General features: G+C 37.2%; 1 protein-coding gene and 1 non-coding gene across 2 annotated transcripts in view; one reads left to right on the top strand and one right to left on the bottom strand.

Annotated features, from left to right (window-relative positions):
* Positions 1-14,958: 14,958 nt before the first annotated feature.
* The window catches only part of NSUN3 (NOP2/Sun RNA methyltransferase 3), a 67,265-nt gene continuing 63,184 nt past the window's right edge, over positions 14,959-19,039 (bottom strand). The window contains exon 6 of the mRNA XM_036448276.2: positions 14,959-16,815. Coding sequence (XP_036304169.1) covers positions 16,545-16,815 — 271 coding nt within the window. The 3' untranslated portion in view covers positions 14,959-16,544. The remainder of the gene's footprint in view (positions 16,816-19,039) is intronic.
* On the top strand, positions 15,062-15,168 carry LOC118725014. The gene has a single exon (XR_004989781.1). It is a non-coding gene; the product is annotated as a U6 spliceosomal RNA (small nuclear RNA).

Here is a 19,039-nt window from a genome sequence, read left to right on the forward strand (position 1 = left end):
GAGATGGAGCCTGAAACCCGGAAATCAAACTGTGACTCCCTGCTTCATAGGTCGGTGCTCAACTACTGAGCCACACTGGCTAGACTCAACTAGCATTCATTGAATGCCTACTGTATTCCATCATTCTAGGGTGCCAGAGATAAAAGTTAAGTAAGATAAAATGCCTTCCTTTAAGGAGCTCACTATCCTGTGGCACTGCTCTCAAGCTGCTGAGATTCTGCAAAGTACAGAGATTAAGCCCAAGAAAAATGAAATTACTGAAAGAATCCATGGACAGAGAGGCTGATCCTCTGTCATGGATACTGATACAAAGGAACTGCTCAATGGGTTCACTGAAAGTTATAACATATGAATGTGTAAGATTATAATTCCTCATAAACTAATAATTGTGTGAGAGGAAAATGGAAGTATTTTATCATATTCCAGAATTAAATTATCAACTTTGGGGGGGGAAAAGAATGTAGATAATGTTTATTCCCACCAATGGTGGAGGAGTACTTGCTTCTGTATATAAGGGGATCCCTTTAGATGAATCTGCTTGGACACCTATGACATACAGAAACAGCATTATACTGGGAAACTCATGTTCATGTTCTAGACTTAATTCTACCACTAATTCATCATTATCAGAATCTTAACTGATTTGGGTGTATTAACATCCTTAACTGCAAAGCAAGAGGGAAAGAATATATAAGATTTTGCTATGAAGTTCTATAATTTTTTATATCTTTTGTTCCTGAATCAACTAGTAATGGGTATAATCAAAAAGTAATAAAATCCAGCCCTGGCCAGTTGAACTCAGTTGGTTGGAGGGGTTACCAGTGGATTCACAGTCAAGGATACATGCCCAGGTTGCAGGCTCAATCCCCAGTGGGGGGCATGCAGAAGCCAGCCCATTGATGTTCTGCTCTCACATCAATATTTCTTTCTTTTCCCTTCCTCTCTAAAAATCAAGACTCTTCTTTAAAAAAAAAAAAGGGGAAAAAAAGGTAATAAAATTCAGATAGGCCACTACTCTTCCACTCTTAAATCCTCAAGCTTCTGTTCTCACTTCTCTGTTAACAGCTCAGCATTCACAGTCACCATCTCTGAACCTCAAAATTACCAAATCCAAGCAGCTGTTGTTACTATGCTTTCCTCTGAGCTCTCTATAGCACTTGATGCCTGTGGTCAATAGCTCCTCTTCATAATTAGTTCCTTCCCTGGCAACCATGGAACCATCCTGCTTCCATCTCAAACTATTCCTATGACTGAGCTCTGAGCCTGACTAAACATTGGCACTGTGATAGCTCAGCTAGAGTTTCTCATCTGAGCATGGCATGCAGACCCCACACTTCAGTAGTCACTTCACTGCTTTTCTCCCTCTCCCCAAAGTCTCCCCAAAACCATTCTTACTAGTGGTTTGCAATCCCCCCCTCCTCTTTCCTCTCCCTCTCCCTCTCTCTCTCTCTCTCTCTCTCTCTCTCTCTCTCTCTATATATATATATATATATATATATATATATATATATATATATATAGTGTGTGTATATATATATATATATATATATATATATATATATATATGTCTCCCCCACCCTCTCATTTTCCTGAAATCACAGTCGGGTATCTCCAATTGCCTGGAAAATAGTTTCAATTGCATGTGAGAAACCACCCTCAGACCCAACATACCCAAAATGAACTTTTTCTCCCTTCAAAGTAGTTCTATTTTAGTTTTTGCATCAACAATAATACAGGTTCACTATCCTATGTCCAATACCCTTAAGTTGTATATGATTTGAAGTTAGATATTTTCAAGCATTATAAAAGTAATATGTTACATATACCATGTTTTTTTAAATGTATATGAATATCTCAGTCGGTACTCAAATTTGTTCCTTTGATTGAGCTATATAACAAGATGAGGGCTATATATTTACAAAGATGCTAAGGAGTTGAGTCAGGAAAACGAGTTGAGTCAGACAAATCGAGATCATGAAGTTGAAGCAAATATCTTCTCTTACCCTAAACATATTAATATTCAGGGAACAAAACGTATTATCTACACAGTAAATAAAATTTTAAAAACTCCTCAGTTCAGGAAAGGTCATGCTACTAAAAGACTTCAAGTCAGGTGATCAAAAAATATAGTTTCAGAGCTTAATGGCTTTGGGGCTTGTGAATTAAAGAATATGGTCATAACAATTTCAAAATTATTTTACTAGAAACCAACAAGCACTTAAGCACTGTGCTAGACATTTTATATACATAACAATAATAATACAAATGTATGCCTACTATGAGTTAAATACTCTCATTATCTTATTTTATACCCAGGAAAACTATAAAGTACTAACATCATTTTTTAATAGACAGGCTGAAAATCTAGTCATCTTTAGTTCTCTTCTTTCTTCCTTCCCCAAACCTAATTAGTCTTTAAAACCTATTAATTATTCCTTTCCTTCTATACCTCCTTTTGAAGTCCCATTGCTATGATATGACCTAAGTCAGATTCTATGACTCCATAGGCCATTTCTCAGATCCATAGTGTTATACAGACCAGAGCATTATTCTCTTTCCTCGCCCTAACCTCATGGTCGGAAACTGTAGCTCGTAAGCCACATGTGGTTCTTTGGCCCCTTGACTGTGGCTCTTCCACAAAATACCATGGCCTGGGCGAGTCTATTTTGAAGAAGTGGCATTAGAAGAAGTTTAATTTTAAAAAATTTGGCTCTCGAAAGAAATTTCAATCGTTGTACTGTTGATATTTGGCTCTGTTGACTAATGAGTTTGCAGACCAATGCCCTAAGCAGTTTGGTTCAGTGGAGAGAGCGTCAGCCAGAGGACTGAAGGGTCCCAGGTTTGATTCTGGACAAGGGCACATACCATGGTTATGGGCACAATCCCAGTAAGGGGTGTGCAGGAGGCAGCTGACTGATGTTTCTCGCTCATCAATGTTTCTAACTCTCTCTCTCTCTCTCCTTTACTCTCTGTAAAAAATCGATAAAATCTATTTTTTAAAAAAGATTCTCTTCCCTCCAATCCAATCCTACTCTCCTTAAAATAATACATTTAATATGTATTCATTCTTTTTATCTAAGAAACTTATTCAATATTACTCTGTGTTGTATTCCTTTTCTGAATAAAGGCCAAAGGATTGCCATTGCCTATTGAATTAAGTCTAAAATCCTTGGATTCATATTTGAGGATTCAAATAATATCTACATTTTCTACTTTATCTCTTCCCATTCATGTAGTTGAACTGTGGACCGCAGCCAGACTGCTACCAATATATTTCACTATGTGCACATCTGCTATGTTATCCCAACCTCCTGGAATATCCCCTTCTGTGCTCTCCATCTGGCGACACCCTGTCCGTATCTGTGGTTTTAGCTGTGGTCTTTACTTCCCATAGCCATCTTTGACATCTCTAGCCTATAACTCCATTATTTAACTCTCTCTATTCATTTACCTTATAATTATATACTGCCTTCTACAGACACTTAACTCTTCATGTTTGTATCTTACCTTTACAACTGTATTGAAAACTTATTGATAATAAAGGTAATTTAATATTTTGTACCTTCTACAATGTTGACTATAATTCGACTGAAAGTTATAACAAATTTTCTGTCTAAACAACTTGATATAGTATAGATTTTAAAAGGAGAGGACCAAGATCTTCCTAACTCTTTACCATTTCAATTATATTTCTCTCATTGGTTATCTCAAGGTGTCCTAGATGATAAAAGTAGTAATAGGAACAATATACTAAGGTGGTTTATTATATTTTGGGTTTAGAAACAGAGTATTAAATGTAAATATCATATACAATATTGAAAAGTCTCTTAGGAAACTGCTATATTGGGGGTCTACAAGCTGACATTAATATATCCAGCTTTTCCTCCAATCTTAGGGGGGGAAAGTGCTGGTTCTTCAATTTAGCAGCCTAGATTAAGTAGTTAAGGGCCATGTTATCTAATTAATATGTGTATATAAATTGTAGAGGCAGACTCAGAGTGGCAAAATGTTCACAGTAACAAAGGCCTACAGGGAGAGTACATCAGCCACAAGCCTCTCATCTGACAGTCACTACAGTATAAATTCTCAGAGTGTGGGATCGTGGAATCAAATGCGACTCTCTTTTTAGTCACTTGTTTCCCAAAACTTAAATGTTTAGAGAAGATCTGAAATTACTTCTTGTGTTAGGCAGAATTCTAAGATTACCACCTCCTATGATCGACACCCTACATAATTTCCTCTTCTTGAGTGTGAGACAAAACTGAGACTGATGAAATATTCCTCCTATGATTGGTTTACTTATAGGTGACAGGGAGATTATGCTAGGTGGGTCTGACCTAATCAAGTGAGTACTTGCAGGAGACTTTCCTGAAGGAAGAGATTAAGAAATTCATAAAGTGATATATGTGGAATCTAAGTAACAAAAGAAAATGATGAACAGAGTGGATCCAGAGACATGGAAGCATGAAACAGAGTGCAGAATCTCTGAGGGAAGGTGAGGGAGGATGAGTGGGTGAGAGGTAATCAACCACAGACCTTGTATGCATATATGCATATCCCATGGACACAGACAATAGGGTGCTGAAGGCCTAGGGTGGGGTGAGGGGCCAGGCTGGAGGGAGTCAATGGAGGAAAAATGGTGACATATGTAATACTTTCAACAATAAAAAAATTATTTTAAAACAATTCATTGAGTGAGAGGGCCTATTGAGGCAGCCATGTGACAAGAATCTATCAGTGACTTCTAGCTGGTGAGAGTGGTTTGAGCTGACGGCTAACATAAAAATTACACCAATAATCTAAGGGAGCTTAGAGGTACAGCTCTCCCTAGTCAAATCTCTAAAAATGGCTTATACCTTCATTTTATCCATTGAAACCATATACAGACCGCCCAATGAAAATATGCTTAACTCTTGACTCATGAAAACTGTGATAATAAATTTTTGGTTTTTTAAGCTGCTGAGTTTGCAATAATTTGTGAGACAGTAAAAGAAAACTTAATACATCTTTTATTTATATAAAAGACATTGTTCTCATCACTTTAAATTCATGATCTTTTAACTGTCCTTAGTATAAATGATCTGACATTTAAAGGAGTTATATAACTTGCCCAAGTTTGAATAACTATGAAATGATAGAGAAAGGATTTTGTATCCAGATTTACTAACAAAGCCCATGTTCTTAAACATGGCTGATAGGGAAGTTGAGCCCTTTGGTCTCATGGTGTCAGCTAATGTTCTAAATATCCAATTCTCTGTGCTTTCATCAAACTCTGCGGGGATTTTTCACTCCCTTTTTACTGAGATTGTGTTTGCTTTATTGACATTGAAAGGAGCCTGTTTAATTAATAAATTTTATTAAAGATTTATGAAACACTTACTATAAGAAAACACTGAATGAAGTGCCAGGGGAATCCAAAAATTAATAAGACAGTCCCTGACCCTCAAGCTTCTTGCATTCTGATGGGAAAATAAACTCAGACATAAATATAATGAATGAGTAAGTAAGAGGTAGGGTGGAATTACCTAGCCTCAAGATTCCAAGACAAAATGTCCATCTGTTAATTCATTTGACAAAGGGACATTTATAAAATGAGATGCAGGGACACATTTATATGCTCACTCAGGTGTTTATGGGACTTGTCAGATTCTGTAACCCTGGGAAATAAGGAATCCTTAACTAATTGTATATTAGCTTTTAAAGACCTTAGATAGCACTGGTAATTGCTTCATTCATTATCCCCTTATTATAGTCTAAGCAATGTTCTAAGAATTTTAAATTATGTTCCCATTTATCTATAACAAAAACTTACATTATATAGGTATTATTATTGTCCTAATTTTACTGGTGAGAAAATTAAGATACAAAGAGGTTAAGTAACTTGACTAACATCACAAACTCAGCTGTTTAACTATGGTACATATTCCTTTAGCCAATACATCTTCCACAATATGATCATTTTATGAAAAAAAGAGGATAAAGGGAGAATAAAAGCCAGGTGTAGAATGGGGTATGTGAAGGGAGATAAAAATACCTGCTGCAACTGATGATAGTATTTAGCTATGTTTCTCACCACCCAAGCAAAATAAGGGGGGGGGGGGGGGGGGAAACACACATTAATTTACATTGGCTTCCTAAACTCAAAACATTCATTGAAATCTAACAGAAATTCATAATAAGGGTCCTTACACAGGGAGGACTTTGAATGGCATAATGCACCATGCCATTATGAAGGTATGTTGTTGTGTTTTTTTATCTTTTGAAAGTAACTCTTACTTAAACCAAGAGCAAAAGAGTAAATTGAAGTTCTGTAAGGACACATGGAAATCAATTAGCATAGTACAGTTATGTACCCTTTTACTTAGCTTCACACAGAAGAGAATGGCTGGTTAGCAGTGTTCTCAAACTGCAAACCACAAACCATTAGTGGGTCATGAATTCAACTGAATGAGTCACACCATTTTTTATAAAAATTTCATATGGGCAGGTATATCTTAAGTTTAAGGGTATTGTGGAATAGAAATGTCTATGGGTTTGCATGTGTGTGTATTTTGCAAATGTGATCCACATTGTTTACAAAAGTTTGAAACCCATTGCCCTATCTGAGACTATTCATCTTGACTATCAATTATCTCAGCTGGGATCCTGACAAAGCTCCTTAAAAAAATAACATCAGAGTAAAGTCATTAGAGTGTGCTTGGAGTGTAGCATCTGAGCTGTTGATTAAAAGAAGATCCTCATGCTTCAGATTTCAGGCAGAGAAGTGGAAAAGAAGTCATTTTGTAATTAAAGAGGTCTTTATTTGTGCTCAAATGGGGGAACATCTTATTTCTGCAGAGAGGGGACAGTAGGGAAGTGTGCAGGAAGGACACCAGCCCTTCTCAAGAAGCATGAGAGCTATTGATCTATTCAAATGAATGAGTGCCCACCCTCACCCTGCCCCATGCTGATTTGGGGAGACCACCTGATGTGTGCCCATGTAGTCCTAGTTATACTGGTTGTCCATTATTTTTTTAAATATATTTTATTGATTCTTTACAGAGAGTAAGGGAGAGAGATAAAGAGTTAGAAACATTGATGAGAGGGAAACATTGATCAGCTGCCTCTTGCACACCTCATGTGCCTGCCACCAAGGTATCCTTGACTGGAATTGAACCTGGTGCCCTTCAGTATGCAGACCAATGCTCTATCCACTGAGCCAAACTAGTTAGGGCTGGTTGTTCAATAACTTATCCTTACACTTTCAAACTTACCCTGGTTGTATAATAAATTACATGACCACATTTCCCATTAGAAAAAAAAAAAAAAAAAAAAAGTCCCTGGCTTGGAAAGAAACTTTTGTAAGGAAAGGCTGTGTACAAAAATGTTTTTCCTTTTATTCAAATTATTATTTTCCTGTGCTTTCTTACTCCTGGCAAACCCTCTGAGACGTAGTTGTCAGAGCAGACTCCACATTTTCCTATTCGGGAGTGTTTATAAAGACCAGAGAAATGTTTCTCAGGCTGAAGCTCATGTACTTGACGGTTCTCAGATAATTCTCATGTCACTGAGCTCCCTAAAAGAATTTGGGTAATTTTATATTCCATTTAAAGCTATTCTAAATTTAAAAAATAAGATGTAGGCATACTCTGCATCATCTAGCTGATTACAATAATATTATAGTCCTAAAGATGTTTCTGTTATCATCTAGTTAAATCAAGCAGTACTATTTTAATATCTGTTACATAATAATTTAAAAGACCCAAAAGTGTTCTTAATATATAAATTCTGTACTCATGAAAAGTTGGAGACAAATAGAATGCCGCAAAAATGGAATTTCCCCCCCTACAATCCAAAGAGAGAAAATTGGTGAAAGAAGTGAGAGATTAAATGATACATGGAAGCTGAGATGGGCTGCCACTAAGGTACCCAAAGCCCTAATAATAAGTACCATGCTTGGACTTCAAGAGGTACTAGAGTTTTAACAGGACAGTATCATCTGAGTGGTTAAATTAATTCTATTAATTTCAAGTTTTAAAAGCCTTGTAAGGTTTTGTGGGCTTTAGAGTTGTTTAAAACTATACACATACAGAACTTAACATACCATTTTATTCTAAATAGTTGATAAAACACCGAGGCATCAGAGACTGTGTGCTTTTAATAAGAAGTACCTATATTACCAAAGTATGAGGTAATAAGAGTGAAAAACATCGTGCTTGGAAACACATATGGGTTTTCTGCAAAAAATAAACAGAAATAACCAGGCTTGCTGGCATATTGGCTTAATAGGAATGCCAGTTTAGCAAAATGAACGCTAATTGCCAAGAATATGAACTAAAGTGGGCAGCTGTCCTCTCCAACTAGGCCCTTCTGTCTGATTCTCCCTAATCAGCCCCAATGCCTACTCACACTTACTCTTCTATTTATCAACTCCTCTTAGATCTGCTTTGGTTCTCCACTACTGACTATTTTCCTCCTTGACTTTTGTAATCAGAATTAGCCCTTTTCCTCAATCTCAGTTACAGTTAGAGAATTTTTAGGAAAAAAAAAGAGATTGGTGTACATAAAATAACAAGTATGTCAATACTTAAAACAATTCCTGAAATAGAGTAATGTCTCAAAATATAGTCAATTTTCTTAAAAATAACCTTTTACTTAAAAAAATAAGGCAGCCAAGGTTTAGAAAGTCCAAGACCCATTTAATGCCATAGATCAAGTTGAAGGTAAAAGTATTTCTGAATCATATTAATTTCAAAAAGAGGAAAAAACAACAACTCTGGAATAACTGATAAGTTTATACAGAATAAGATTTTTTTATAGTTTCTGAAAGTGCTGCTTTAATAGTAATCTATTTTTTACTGTCCTTGATATGCTGAAGTACAATTTCTTTTTCTATTTTAAGACATTCTTGTCTGCTGCTCTGACCTTGGATATTCCTTGTGGGTTTGAAGTATCCTCCAGAAGACAATTACGAATTTATCCATTGGCATTCCAACCTTATTATTGAGCCAATTTCATTTTGAAATTTTCCCACACTGTATGCATGACTAAGCATGCCCATAATACAGTGGATTCTCTATTAATTTACAACTCTCAGTCCAATGCTCAAGCTTTTGAAAATAGTTTCACTATTATTTCAAATTTCTATGGAAAAACTAAACAGTACAGCCTAAAATATACCTTTTTCACATAGGGGTATTGGAATAAGAAGACTACTTTTAAATATCTAGAACAATAAGATAAAAAATAACATCAGGTTCTCTAGCAGAACGCTAGCTAATTATAGAGTATAAAATGTGGCCCATCACTTAAATAGTATCCCAAACAATAAGTTTGGGATGCTTTGTTTGTTTATTTTTTAATTCTCTTTTTTGTTATTGAATTTATTGGAGTGACATTAGTTAATGAAGTTAGGTTTCAGGTAAACAGTTCTATAGTACGTCATTTGTATGTTTATATTATGTGTTCACCACTGTAAGTCAAATCTCCTTCCATCATCATTTATCCTCCCCACTTTTCCCATTTTTACCTCTGCCCATACGGTTGTCTTTTTTTCATTTGCTTAATCCTTCTCACCTAGCCTCAAACCCCACCCCTATTATAGCTCTCAGTCTATTCTCTGTATCTATGAGTCTTTTTCTACTTTATTAGTATATTTTGTTCATTAGATTCCACATATAAGTGAAGTCATATGGTACTTGTCTTTCTCTAACTGGCTAATTTCACTTAGTATAATACTCTCCAGGTCCCTCACTGCTGTCACAAATAGTAAAATTTCCATCTTTTTTTGGTCAAGTAGTACTCCACTGTGTAAATGGATTACAGCTTTTTTATCCTCTCATCTATTGATGGGCACTTGAGTTGCTTCCAAATCTTGGCTATTGTAAATAACACTACTGTGAACGTAGGAGTAAATATATTCTTTCTAATTGGTGTTTTGCAATCACTCGGTCATACGGAAGTTCCATTTTTAATTTTTTAAATGTTTTGTTGATTTTTTAAAGAAAGAGGAAGGGAGAAGGATAGAGATAGAAATATCAATGATGGAGAAACATTAATTGGCTGCACTCCCCCACAAGGGGGAGTCCAAAACTCAGGCATGTGCCCTGACTGGGAATTGAACCAGTGACCACTTGGTTCCTGAGTTGATGCTCAACCACTGAGCAACAATGGCTAGGCCATCTTCAATTTTTTGAGGTAACCTCATACTGCTTTTCATGGTGGCTGCACCATAATGTGTTCCCACCAATAGTGCACAAGGGTTCCCTTTTCTCCACATCCTCGACAACACTTGTTGCTTGTTAATTTCTTGATGATAGCCATTCTGACAAGTATGAGGTAATATTTCACTTGCAATGACTACCATACTGGACAGGGCAGTTAAAAAATTTCCAACATGTAGAAAGGTCAATTGAAAGTGTGGCTCCAGACAATGCCAAGTTTTAAGGGATACCTAGGAGTGTGAGTTGCTGAAGACAATGGACACAGAGTCACTGAAGGAGAATCAGGAAGGTAGAGTATTGGACAAGTTCTTCATAGAGATGTTCAATTCAGCCTGTGGCAGGAGCTGCAATGGAGAAGATATGAGCTAGATACTAACATCCTCAGTGAATACAGAGGGTGTGACCAGGTAGATGAACACATAAACCTTGTTGGGGGCTGTAATGTTCTTCCTGTGTATCCTAAACCCTTCAGGCCTATCAGTGTCCTTCACTTCTGAAACATGTTTGACTGACTCATTCCAGATCCTACCCGCGAGTGAAATTCCTGCTCCCACTTAAACCTCTTCAGAACCACTCTCTTGGTTTTAAAAAAAAAAAATCACCTCTTCTGAACTAACAAATTGCTTCAGCCAACTCAATATGGAGGGATGGAAAAGGAGCCTGAATTAACTCTATGGGGTCAAGTTAACTAGATAGCTAAAAACAATGCATCTATGGGCATATCTATAGCTTCCTAAGAAAAATGTAACAGAGATTAACTGTACTAGAACATATGAATAAAGAAATCTTTTTATTAAAGAACATAGGTAGTTTGTGTATGTCTGTTGAATTTACTAAACATACTTGTTATAATTTAAGACTTACACATAATTTTTCAAGTCAAAACGGATGTCTATCAATGTGGAAATGTGGTATAGCTAGTTATGTTGGCTAGTCATGTCTAAAAATATCATATATCATCCAAAACTATTTCTAGTAGCATCATGCTACTTGCCACTACCATGCCCCCACTTTCCTTTTCTTAAGAGTTGGCAGCTCTGAGCTACAAATGGACAGCAATCCTTCCCACTAACAAACAAATTCTTCAGTCCTCTCAGTTCTTCCACCCCTCAGGTAAGTGTATTGCTGTGAAATAAGAAGGTGAGAAAGGTCTACCGTTTTGGAAAGCTGTTAACATCTTGTTTAGGTGAGTAAATGAGGAATCTATGATAATAAAAGGGCAGTATGCTAACTAGACCGGGAGACCTTCTGGACAACCTTTAGGACAAAGCCATGGAGGTGGGGCCAAGCAGAGGTGGTTAGGGGCAATCAGACAAGGAGGGGAGGGTAGTTGAGGGTGATCAGGCTGGCAAAGGGGGTAATTGGGGGCGAGAAGGCCAGCAGGGAGGGAGGCAGTTGGGGATGAGCAGGCCAGCAGGCAAAGTGGTTAGGGGTGATCAGGCAGGCAGGTAGGTGAGTGGTTAGGAGCCAGTGGTCCCAGATTTTGAGAGGGATGTTCCAGATTGGAGAGGGTGCAGGCCAGGCTGAGGGATACCACCCCCATGCACGAATTTCATGCACTGGGCCACTAGTCTCTCTATTACTTAATTATAAACTGGAATAAGCCTGGTCCCTCTTTTCTCCTGTCACCAATGCTAATCTCTTACATTTATACATTCTTGTTAATATATATAATTTTACTCCTACTTATTTTTAAAAACTAGGGAATAGCTAAGAGCTATAGTCCTGTTTTTGATTTTTCAATAGGCTATACATTTTTAGTCTTTGTTGAATCTGCTAGGTTGAATTGTTATTTGTGTATAATAGGCTCTTCCACAGCAATATACAGCAGAAAGTTCCTTTTGACAAGCCATAGCAAGCTTAATTTAGTCATGACGTATTCTATCAAATAGCTTCCAGTGAGGAAAATAGTCCTTTTCCTAAGGTAGCATATGCTTTTGCACAATATCAACATGACTGTATAGTCTCACATGATTGAGGAAATTGCTTCATTTATGAAAAGTTACAGAAAGATATGGAATTAATATTTGATTGAGATAATTAAATTTTAAGGAGGTATATACTCTAGTCTCAGAGGGAAGGTGGGGGGAGGAGGGCAGGTGATGAGGTGTGAGTGGGTGGATGGGAAGAAATCAGTGAACTTATATGCATAATGCATGGACACAAACAATGGGATGGTGAAAATCTGGTGCAAGGGGTGGAGGTGGGCTACAATGGGTAAATGGGGAAAAGAGAGGGCATATATAATACTTTCAACAATAAATATTTTTAAAAATAAAGTATACACTCTACCAGGCTTTCTTCCTCCCTAGATTTAATGAAACCTTAAAAACCTTACTACTAAATTACAGGTCAATTTTTACTTTTTTTTTTTTACTCTATTATTTAAGCATTTCCTAATGAAAATCCCAAATGTCATGCAATAATATGAATAGAAACTATTCTATAAAGATAGTATTTCTTTTTAAAAATTTATTGAAGTAACACCCTATATAATAAAGAAGTAATATGCAAATTAACCCTCCTGTTCTCATAAGATGGCTGCCTACAACCAAGCTGGCAGGGGGGTTAGTGAGGGACTACCAAATGACTGAACGAGCAGGCTTCATGGGGTGACCAGGCTGGTGGGAGAGGAGGGCTGTGAGGGGCAACCAGGCCAGCAGGGAGGGCAGTTAGGGACAACCAGGCCAGCAGAGGGGGGCAGTTTGGGATGACCAGGACAGCAGGGGGGGCCCAGTTAGGGATGACCAGGCAGGCAGGCAGGTGAGCAATTAGGAGCCAGCAGTCCAAAATTGTGAGAGGGCTCCCAGATTGGAGAGGGTGCACTATTTTTGTGCACCAGGCCTCTAGTGGTTAATAAATTTCAGGCATAACAATGTAAATTGATACAGCCACTATGGAAAACAGTATGAAGTTTGGAACTACAGTATAAAGTTTCAAACAGTATGGAAAACAGAAGTTCCTTTAAAAATTAAAAAAATATAGCTACCATATGATCTAGCAATTCCTCTACTGGGTATTTATTTGAAAAATATGAAAACATCCATTTGTAAAAATAGTATTTCTGATTCACACCCAATGACTTTGTAGCTTGAAGCCACTTCAAATTATGACATTACTTTTAGTGTTTTCAGGACAGATGTTGTGTGGGCTTTTGAAACAAAAAGTAGATTATCAGCAGATATTAGTGAACTTATGAACTTCGCCTGAATACCGTTCAGATACCCATGGTGATATTATAGCTCAATATCAGCCTGAAGAGTTGCATCATTCATGGGCACCATCTTTTCTTCCCTCCACAATGCAATAATAAGGCAAGGAAAGGGAGACTATAAACCATTGATTTGAACCATATAAATGGGTTGAAAATAAATTGTGCTGTTAAATTTGTCCCCAAAGTCAAATTTACCCAGCACATAATACAAGTAGCCCATTCAATTGCATCAAAGGCTTCCAGGTATCTAATAAATGTTGCTTTGGTTCCAATTTTTTTTATTTTCCAGATGAGTTACATAAGCCTATGCAGATTATATGATGCTTATCTTCCAAGATACAGCCTAGGTGGATAAGGGCCTATTAGATTTGTGATAATTTTATTTAGTTGCATAGCCAGTGGTCTGGTCACTATTATTTTATGTCTACTCACCCTGTATAAAAGGATATTTTTCACAATACCGCTAAGGGGATAACATGCAATCTTGAACATAAGGCTAGATGGATATATATAATTGGATAAAAGGACTTCGACTGCCTTGATTCCAAACCACAGATAGTATCTGATGCTTTAAAAATTCAGTACACACCATTTAAATGCATTACATATATTCATAGTCTATTTCTGAAACTAGTGGCTGTTCAGCGTGCTGATGGCAGAGAGAAGTTAATGTGTTGGTAAGCAACCTAAATTTTTATAAAGCTATTTTGAAAGTAACTCAATGCCACAGAAAGTAATATCAATTACTCCTTGCTTTTCAATTGACATTGCAAGGCTGCTCCAAATTTCTGTTCTTCAGTTCAGCATATGCAAAGAAAAGGAAGGTACAGAGTATGTCCTTGGGATATTTCTGGGTATGACAATCACAAGAAGTACTTCTTTAGAACACACCCTGAAATATTTGGGGTAAAAAGAAAAACACAAATATTGACTAGCCCTTAGATGCCCTGTGGATAGGGAATTGCTTTAGAAGACTGAGCAATGGAGAACAAGGGTAAAGCCAGTGGGTAAAACCTGAGGGTTCTTACAACCTATATCTTGTGAGTCAGCAGAGTGCAGAGGGACAAGGGCTTGGCCTTTGGAGCGAGTTTTAATCTTGGGCCCAAGAATGGCACTGAGCTTGGTTTTCTCATCTACAAAAGGTAGGTACAATGATCACTCCTGAGACTGTTTAAAAGATCAAAAAAGCTATCTATCTTTTTTTAAGTTATATATATTTAATCAAATATTTAGTGGTCAATAGATATATGTCAGCTGTCTCACTATAATGATTGTTAATAATAAAGTGAGATATTTGTATACACATATGTAGTTGCATTTTTGAGGTAATCATAGGATGGTCTAATCCAAAGGCACACTGAGTACTCAGAATAGGCTTCATGGCATTGTTTTGGTGAAATAATGGCATTCAATAAAGTGCACTGTGAAATTTTACTTTGTGATTAACCTACTCAGAATGAATGCACTTTTTAAACCTATAGTATCTAAAGACAGGATTTCATATTGAAAAAAATTAATAAGCACACACATACAAACATTTTCCCATTATTACTAATCTTCTTTATTAACCCAGTATATCTGATTGAGTCTAAGGGATCCAGCTTTTCTTTAAACATATTGAATAGATATAAAGAAAAAAATGGTTGCGCTCACTTCAGCAGCCCATCTACTAAAACTGAGACCATACAGAGAAGATTAGCATGGCCTCTGTACAAGGATGACATGCAAATTCATGAAGCATTCTAAAAAGATAAAAAGGTTATGGAGTGAAGGTATAGAATAAACATTCTTCCTCGGACTTCCCAGTTACAGTAGCCCAGTTATACAATATATGCTTGCAAAATAAAAAATGTTAATGGGTAAATAGTCTATTTTCATGAACAGAATAGAATAAGCAATTCAAAAAGATTCAACTTTGGAAGAATTTTATATTTATATAGTCAGAGGTGTTTTTTAATGCATATTTACAAAATGATGTAATCTCTTGAAGAGTGAATACTTTTTCCTAACACTTGGAAAAATATGTTTGGGCTCTCAGTGAAGCAATTTCTAGAGAAAACACATGATCCACCCCGAAACTAAAACTCTTAAGCACATCTACAGAAATGTGTACAACACTCCCAAGATATATATAAACAGGGAGCCGCTTTGGTAAATGTATTGGGTTTTGGTAATAGTATAATCCACTCTCATTACACGTCTCCCTCTTGTGCATTAACATGTGACATCATACTCTCGTATAACATTTCATAACAGAGTGAAATAAAAGTCCCTCCAGATTGCAACTTTAAGATAATCAGATTCTGTGGTGCTCATTATAACTGCAATTATGTAACAAAACTCTCCAAATATAGTTCAGTTATTGCAGTTATTAATCATCCTGGTTTTGTTTCAAGCACTTGCTTTATAGTCTGCCGGATAGACTCCATTATTCTACAAGCTGAATGTCAAAAGTCAAACTTGTGCATGTGAATCTGCTCTTCTAATGGCCTTTCAACGTAATTCCCCCTTTCAATTTGTATTTGTGAATACAAAAACGTGGAGAAATAAAGCTGGTGTCAGTAGTCACTGACCTTTGCAGTAAACAGGAGACAGTCCTTAACAAAAAAACAACTTAAGTAGGAAACATATTTTGGTAGAACTAGAAATAGAGCTGCTTAAGAAGTTAGTCTTAGAATACCAATAACTTCTTAAAAAAGGAGGGGGAAGAAAACTCTCAAAGAATCTGTATATTTGATAAGGAGAAAAATTATAAAAGGGACAGCAAATGTTCATTTTTGAAGGTTCAAAGTACCAACTCATGGATAGAATATACTTCTAAACATCCTATGCACAAAACCACGTGGATTAATTTAACTACAAAATGCCAAGTAAAAGCAATTTCATTATACAGAATAAACACCATCTGCACCTCCTTAAATCACTGCTGTGGATGTATTTCTAGGAAAAATATACACACCTGGAAAATTCTCAAGCCTAAACGCTAAGATGCTAGAGTACTAAGTAGGATTCCAAAACAGATCCAAGGAAACTGACTCCATAATTGCTTAAATGTTCACATGTAGAGCGCCCAGAAAAATAAATACAATAGTACATTGACATAGTTTCCAAAATGCACATCACCAAGTTCACACAGTCCATGATTTTTTCAACTTGGCTACGTACATCGGGCCCCACGCTCTGCCCTTTTCTGGGATCACCAAGAGCCCACACTCCTGGCCAGTGGGAGCAAACGCGAAGTCTCGGGAGCAAGTCCCTGCCATCTCCTCTATGTTCACAGGCAGGACGCCGCGGCAGGTGTTTAAAACGTCACTGATCACATCCTGGTTTTCCGCTTTGGAAAGCGTGCATGTAGAGTACACAAGTAACCCTCCAGGACGCAGCGCCTTAATCGCAGACCTGCGTGCAATCAGGAAAGTGCATTAGATCGGTTAGGCACATTAAAAGCAAGCGACGGCGTTTGAGGGCAAGGAAGCTCACATACTTTAAAGTTTTTTGCAATCCTGACTCAGATCGCAATAACTCTGGATGTTTTATAGCCTCACAACTATTCTCTCTAACATATCCCTGGGTGACTAGGAAAATGGTAATCAAAGCAATCAACATGGGAAAGACAAGAGTGTACTTGATTTGGTCACTCTGGATCTTTTAAGGATAGGAGGATAAGGATAGAACATGATGAAAAAATGGGTTTACTTTTACTATATTGAGTGGTTTGTACGGGGAGGTGGGACGGAGCAGCTGACCTTCAAGGGGAAAAAAAAATAAATTAGGACTCAGTGATAGTTGGAGTCATGGGACTAAGTAGGATTTCCTAGGAAAAGAGCAAGAAAAGAAAAAAGTGGACCAAAGACAGACTCTCAGAGAATGCCTATTTAAAGGGAGGCAGAAATTTAAAAAGAAATTAAGTCTTTACTAGATGAAAGAGTAGCTTCAGGGAAAAGATAGGGAGAAATATTTATCTATCTATCTATCTGTTTGTTTGTTTGTTTGTTTGTTTGAAAGAGAAGACTTTGTTTGTTTGTTTGTTTGAAAGAGAAGACTTACAATTATTTATAAATGCAGATCCAGGAGAAGAGCAGTACCAGGTTTCAGATTACAAATGGAGAAGTTAGTTTTTTAAAAGATGGGGTTCAGCTCTTCATGGGAAACAGGATGGGAGCATGGATAGGAAATCAGGATGTTTTAAAGTAAAGAAAGTTCATGATAGGGTCGGCTGGTGTGGCTTAGTGGTTGAGCTTTAACCCATGCACCATGAGGTTGCCATTTCGGCTCCCCGTCAGGAAGAACCCATTGATGTTGATGTTTCTCTCTCATCGATGTTTCTATTTCTCTCAAATCAAAAAATCTTTTGTTTTTAAAGAAAGTTCATGATAGCCTCAATAAGAAGAGTAGAGTGAGCCGAAACAACCGGTTTGGCTCAGTGGTAGAGCGTCGGTCTGCGGACTGAAGGGTCCCGGGTTCGATTCCGGTCAGGGGCATGTACGTTGGTTGCAGGCACATCCCCGGTGGGGGATGTGCAGGAGGCAGCTGGTTGATGTTTCTCTTTCATCAATGTTTCTAGCTCTCTATCTCTCTCCCTTCCTCTCTGTAAAAAATCAATAAAATATATTAAAAAAAAAAAAAAAAAAGAAAAGAAGAGTGGAATGAGAGGCAAGGTGATCTACTGAGACATAAAACTAAATTTTTTTTCATCTTGATGTTGTGGTGATAACCCCAGAGCAATTACTAATCAGTAACTTTTTTTAAAAAAAAATCACTTTCCAGAACCTCTACTTATCAGTAACTTAAAAAAAAAAAAATCGTATTCCAGAACCTCTACTGGATTTGAGTCCAGTCAGTTCCATGTCTCACATCTATATTTAAACAATTAGAGCACATTCCCAATAATTGAGATTTAACAATAAAGATCTACATGGCAGAAGGATATTTGCAGATGTGGTAAAATTAAGGTTCTTGAGATGGAAGGATTCTGGATTATCTGAGTGGGCTTAATGTATTCACAAAGATATGGAAAACAGAAGTAAGAAAGTCAGAGAAAGGAAGGTGATAACAGGTACTAAGGTTAGAACAGCGGGTTTGCTGGCTAAAGGCCAGGAGCCAAGGAATGCAGGCTGTTGCTAGAAGTTGGAAAAGGTAAGAAAATCATTATCAACTGGCTTTACCTGTGTGGTCAGTTCGCTGCTATAACAAAAATACCATAGTCTAGGTGGTTTAAACAATAAACATTTACTCCTCACAGTTCTGGTGGTTGGAAAGTCCAAGATCAAGGTTATATTATATAATAGTAGGTTTGACATCTGGTGGAGACCTGCTTCCTGGTTCACAGATGGCCGCTGTGTCCTCACATGGTGAAAGGGAAGAGAGACCACTCTCTAGGCTCTTTCATAAGGGCACTAATCCCACTTATGAGGGCTCCGCCTTCATAACCTAATCACCTCCCAAAGTCGACATTAACTAATACCATCACCTTTGGGAGTAGAGTTCCACATATAAATTTCGGCAGGACACAAACATTCTGTCTATTGCACTCCCCTACAGCTTCTAGAAGGAACACAGCTCTGCCAGACCTTGATTTTAAAGTTTTGACATCTACAAGTGTAAGATAATACATCTGTGTTAT

Source organism: Pipistrellus kuhlii, unplaced genomic scaffold (assembly GCF_014108245.1).
Source record: "Pipistrellus kuhlii isolate mPipKuh1 unplaced genomic scaffold, mPipKuh1.p scaffold_m20_p_2, whole genome shotgun sequence".
Lineage (NCBI taxonomy): Eukaryota > Metazoa > Chordata > Mammalia > Chiroptera > Vespertilionidae > Pipistrellus > Pipistrellus kuhlii.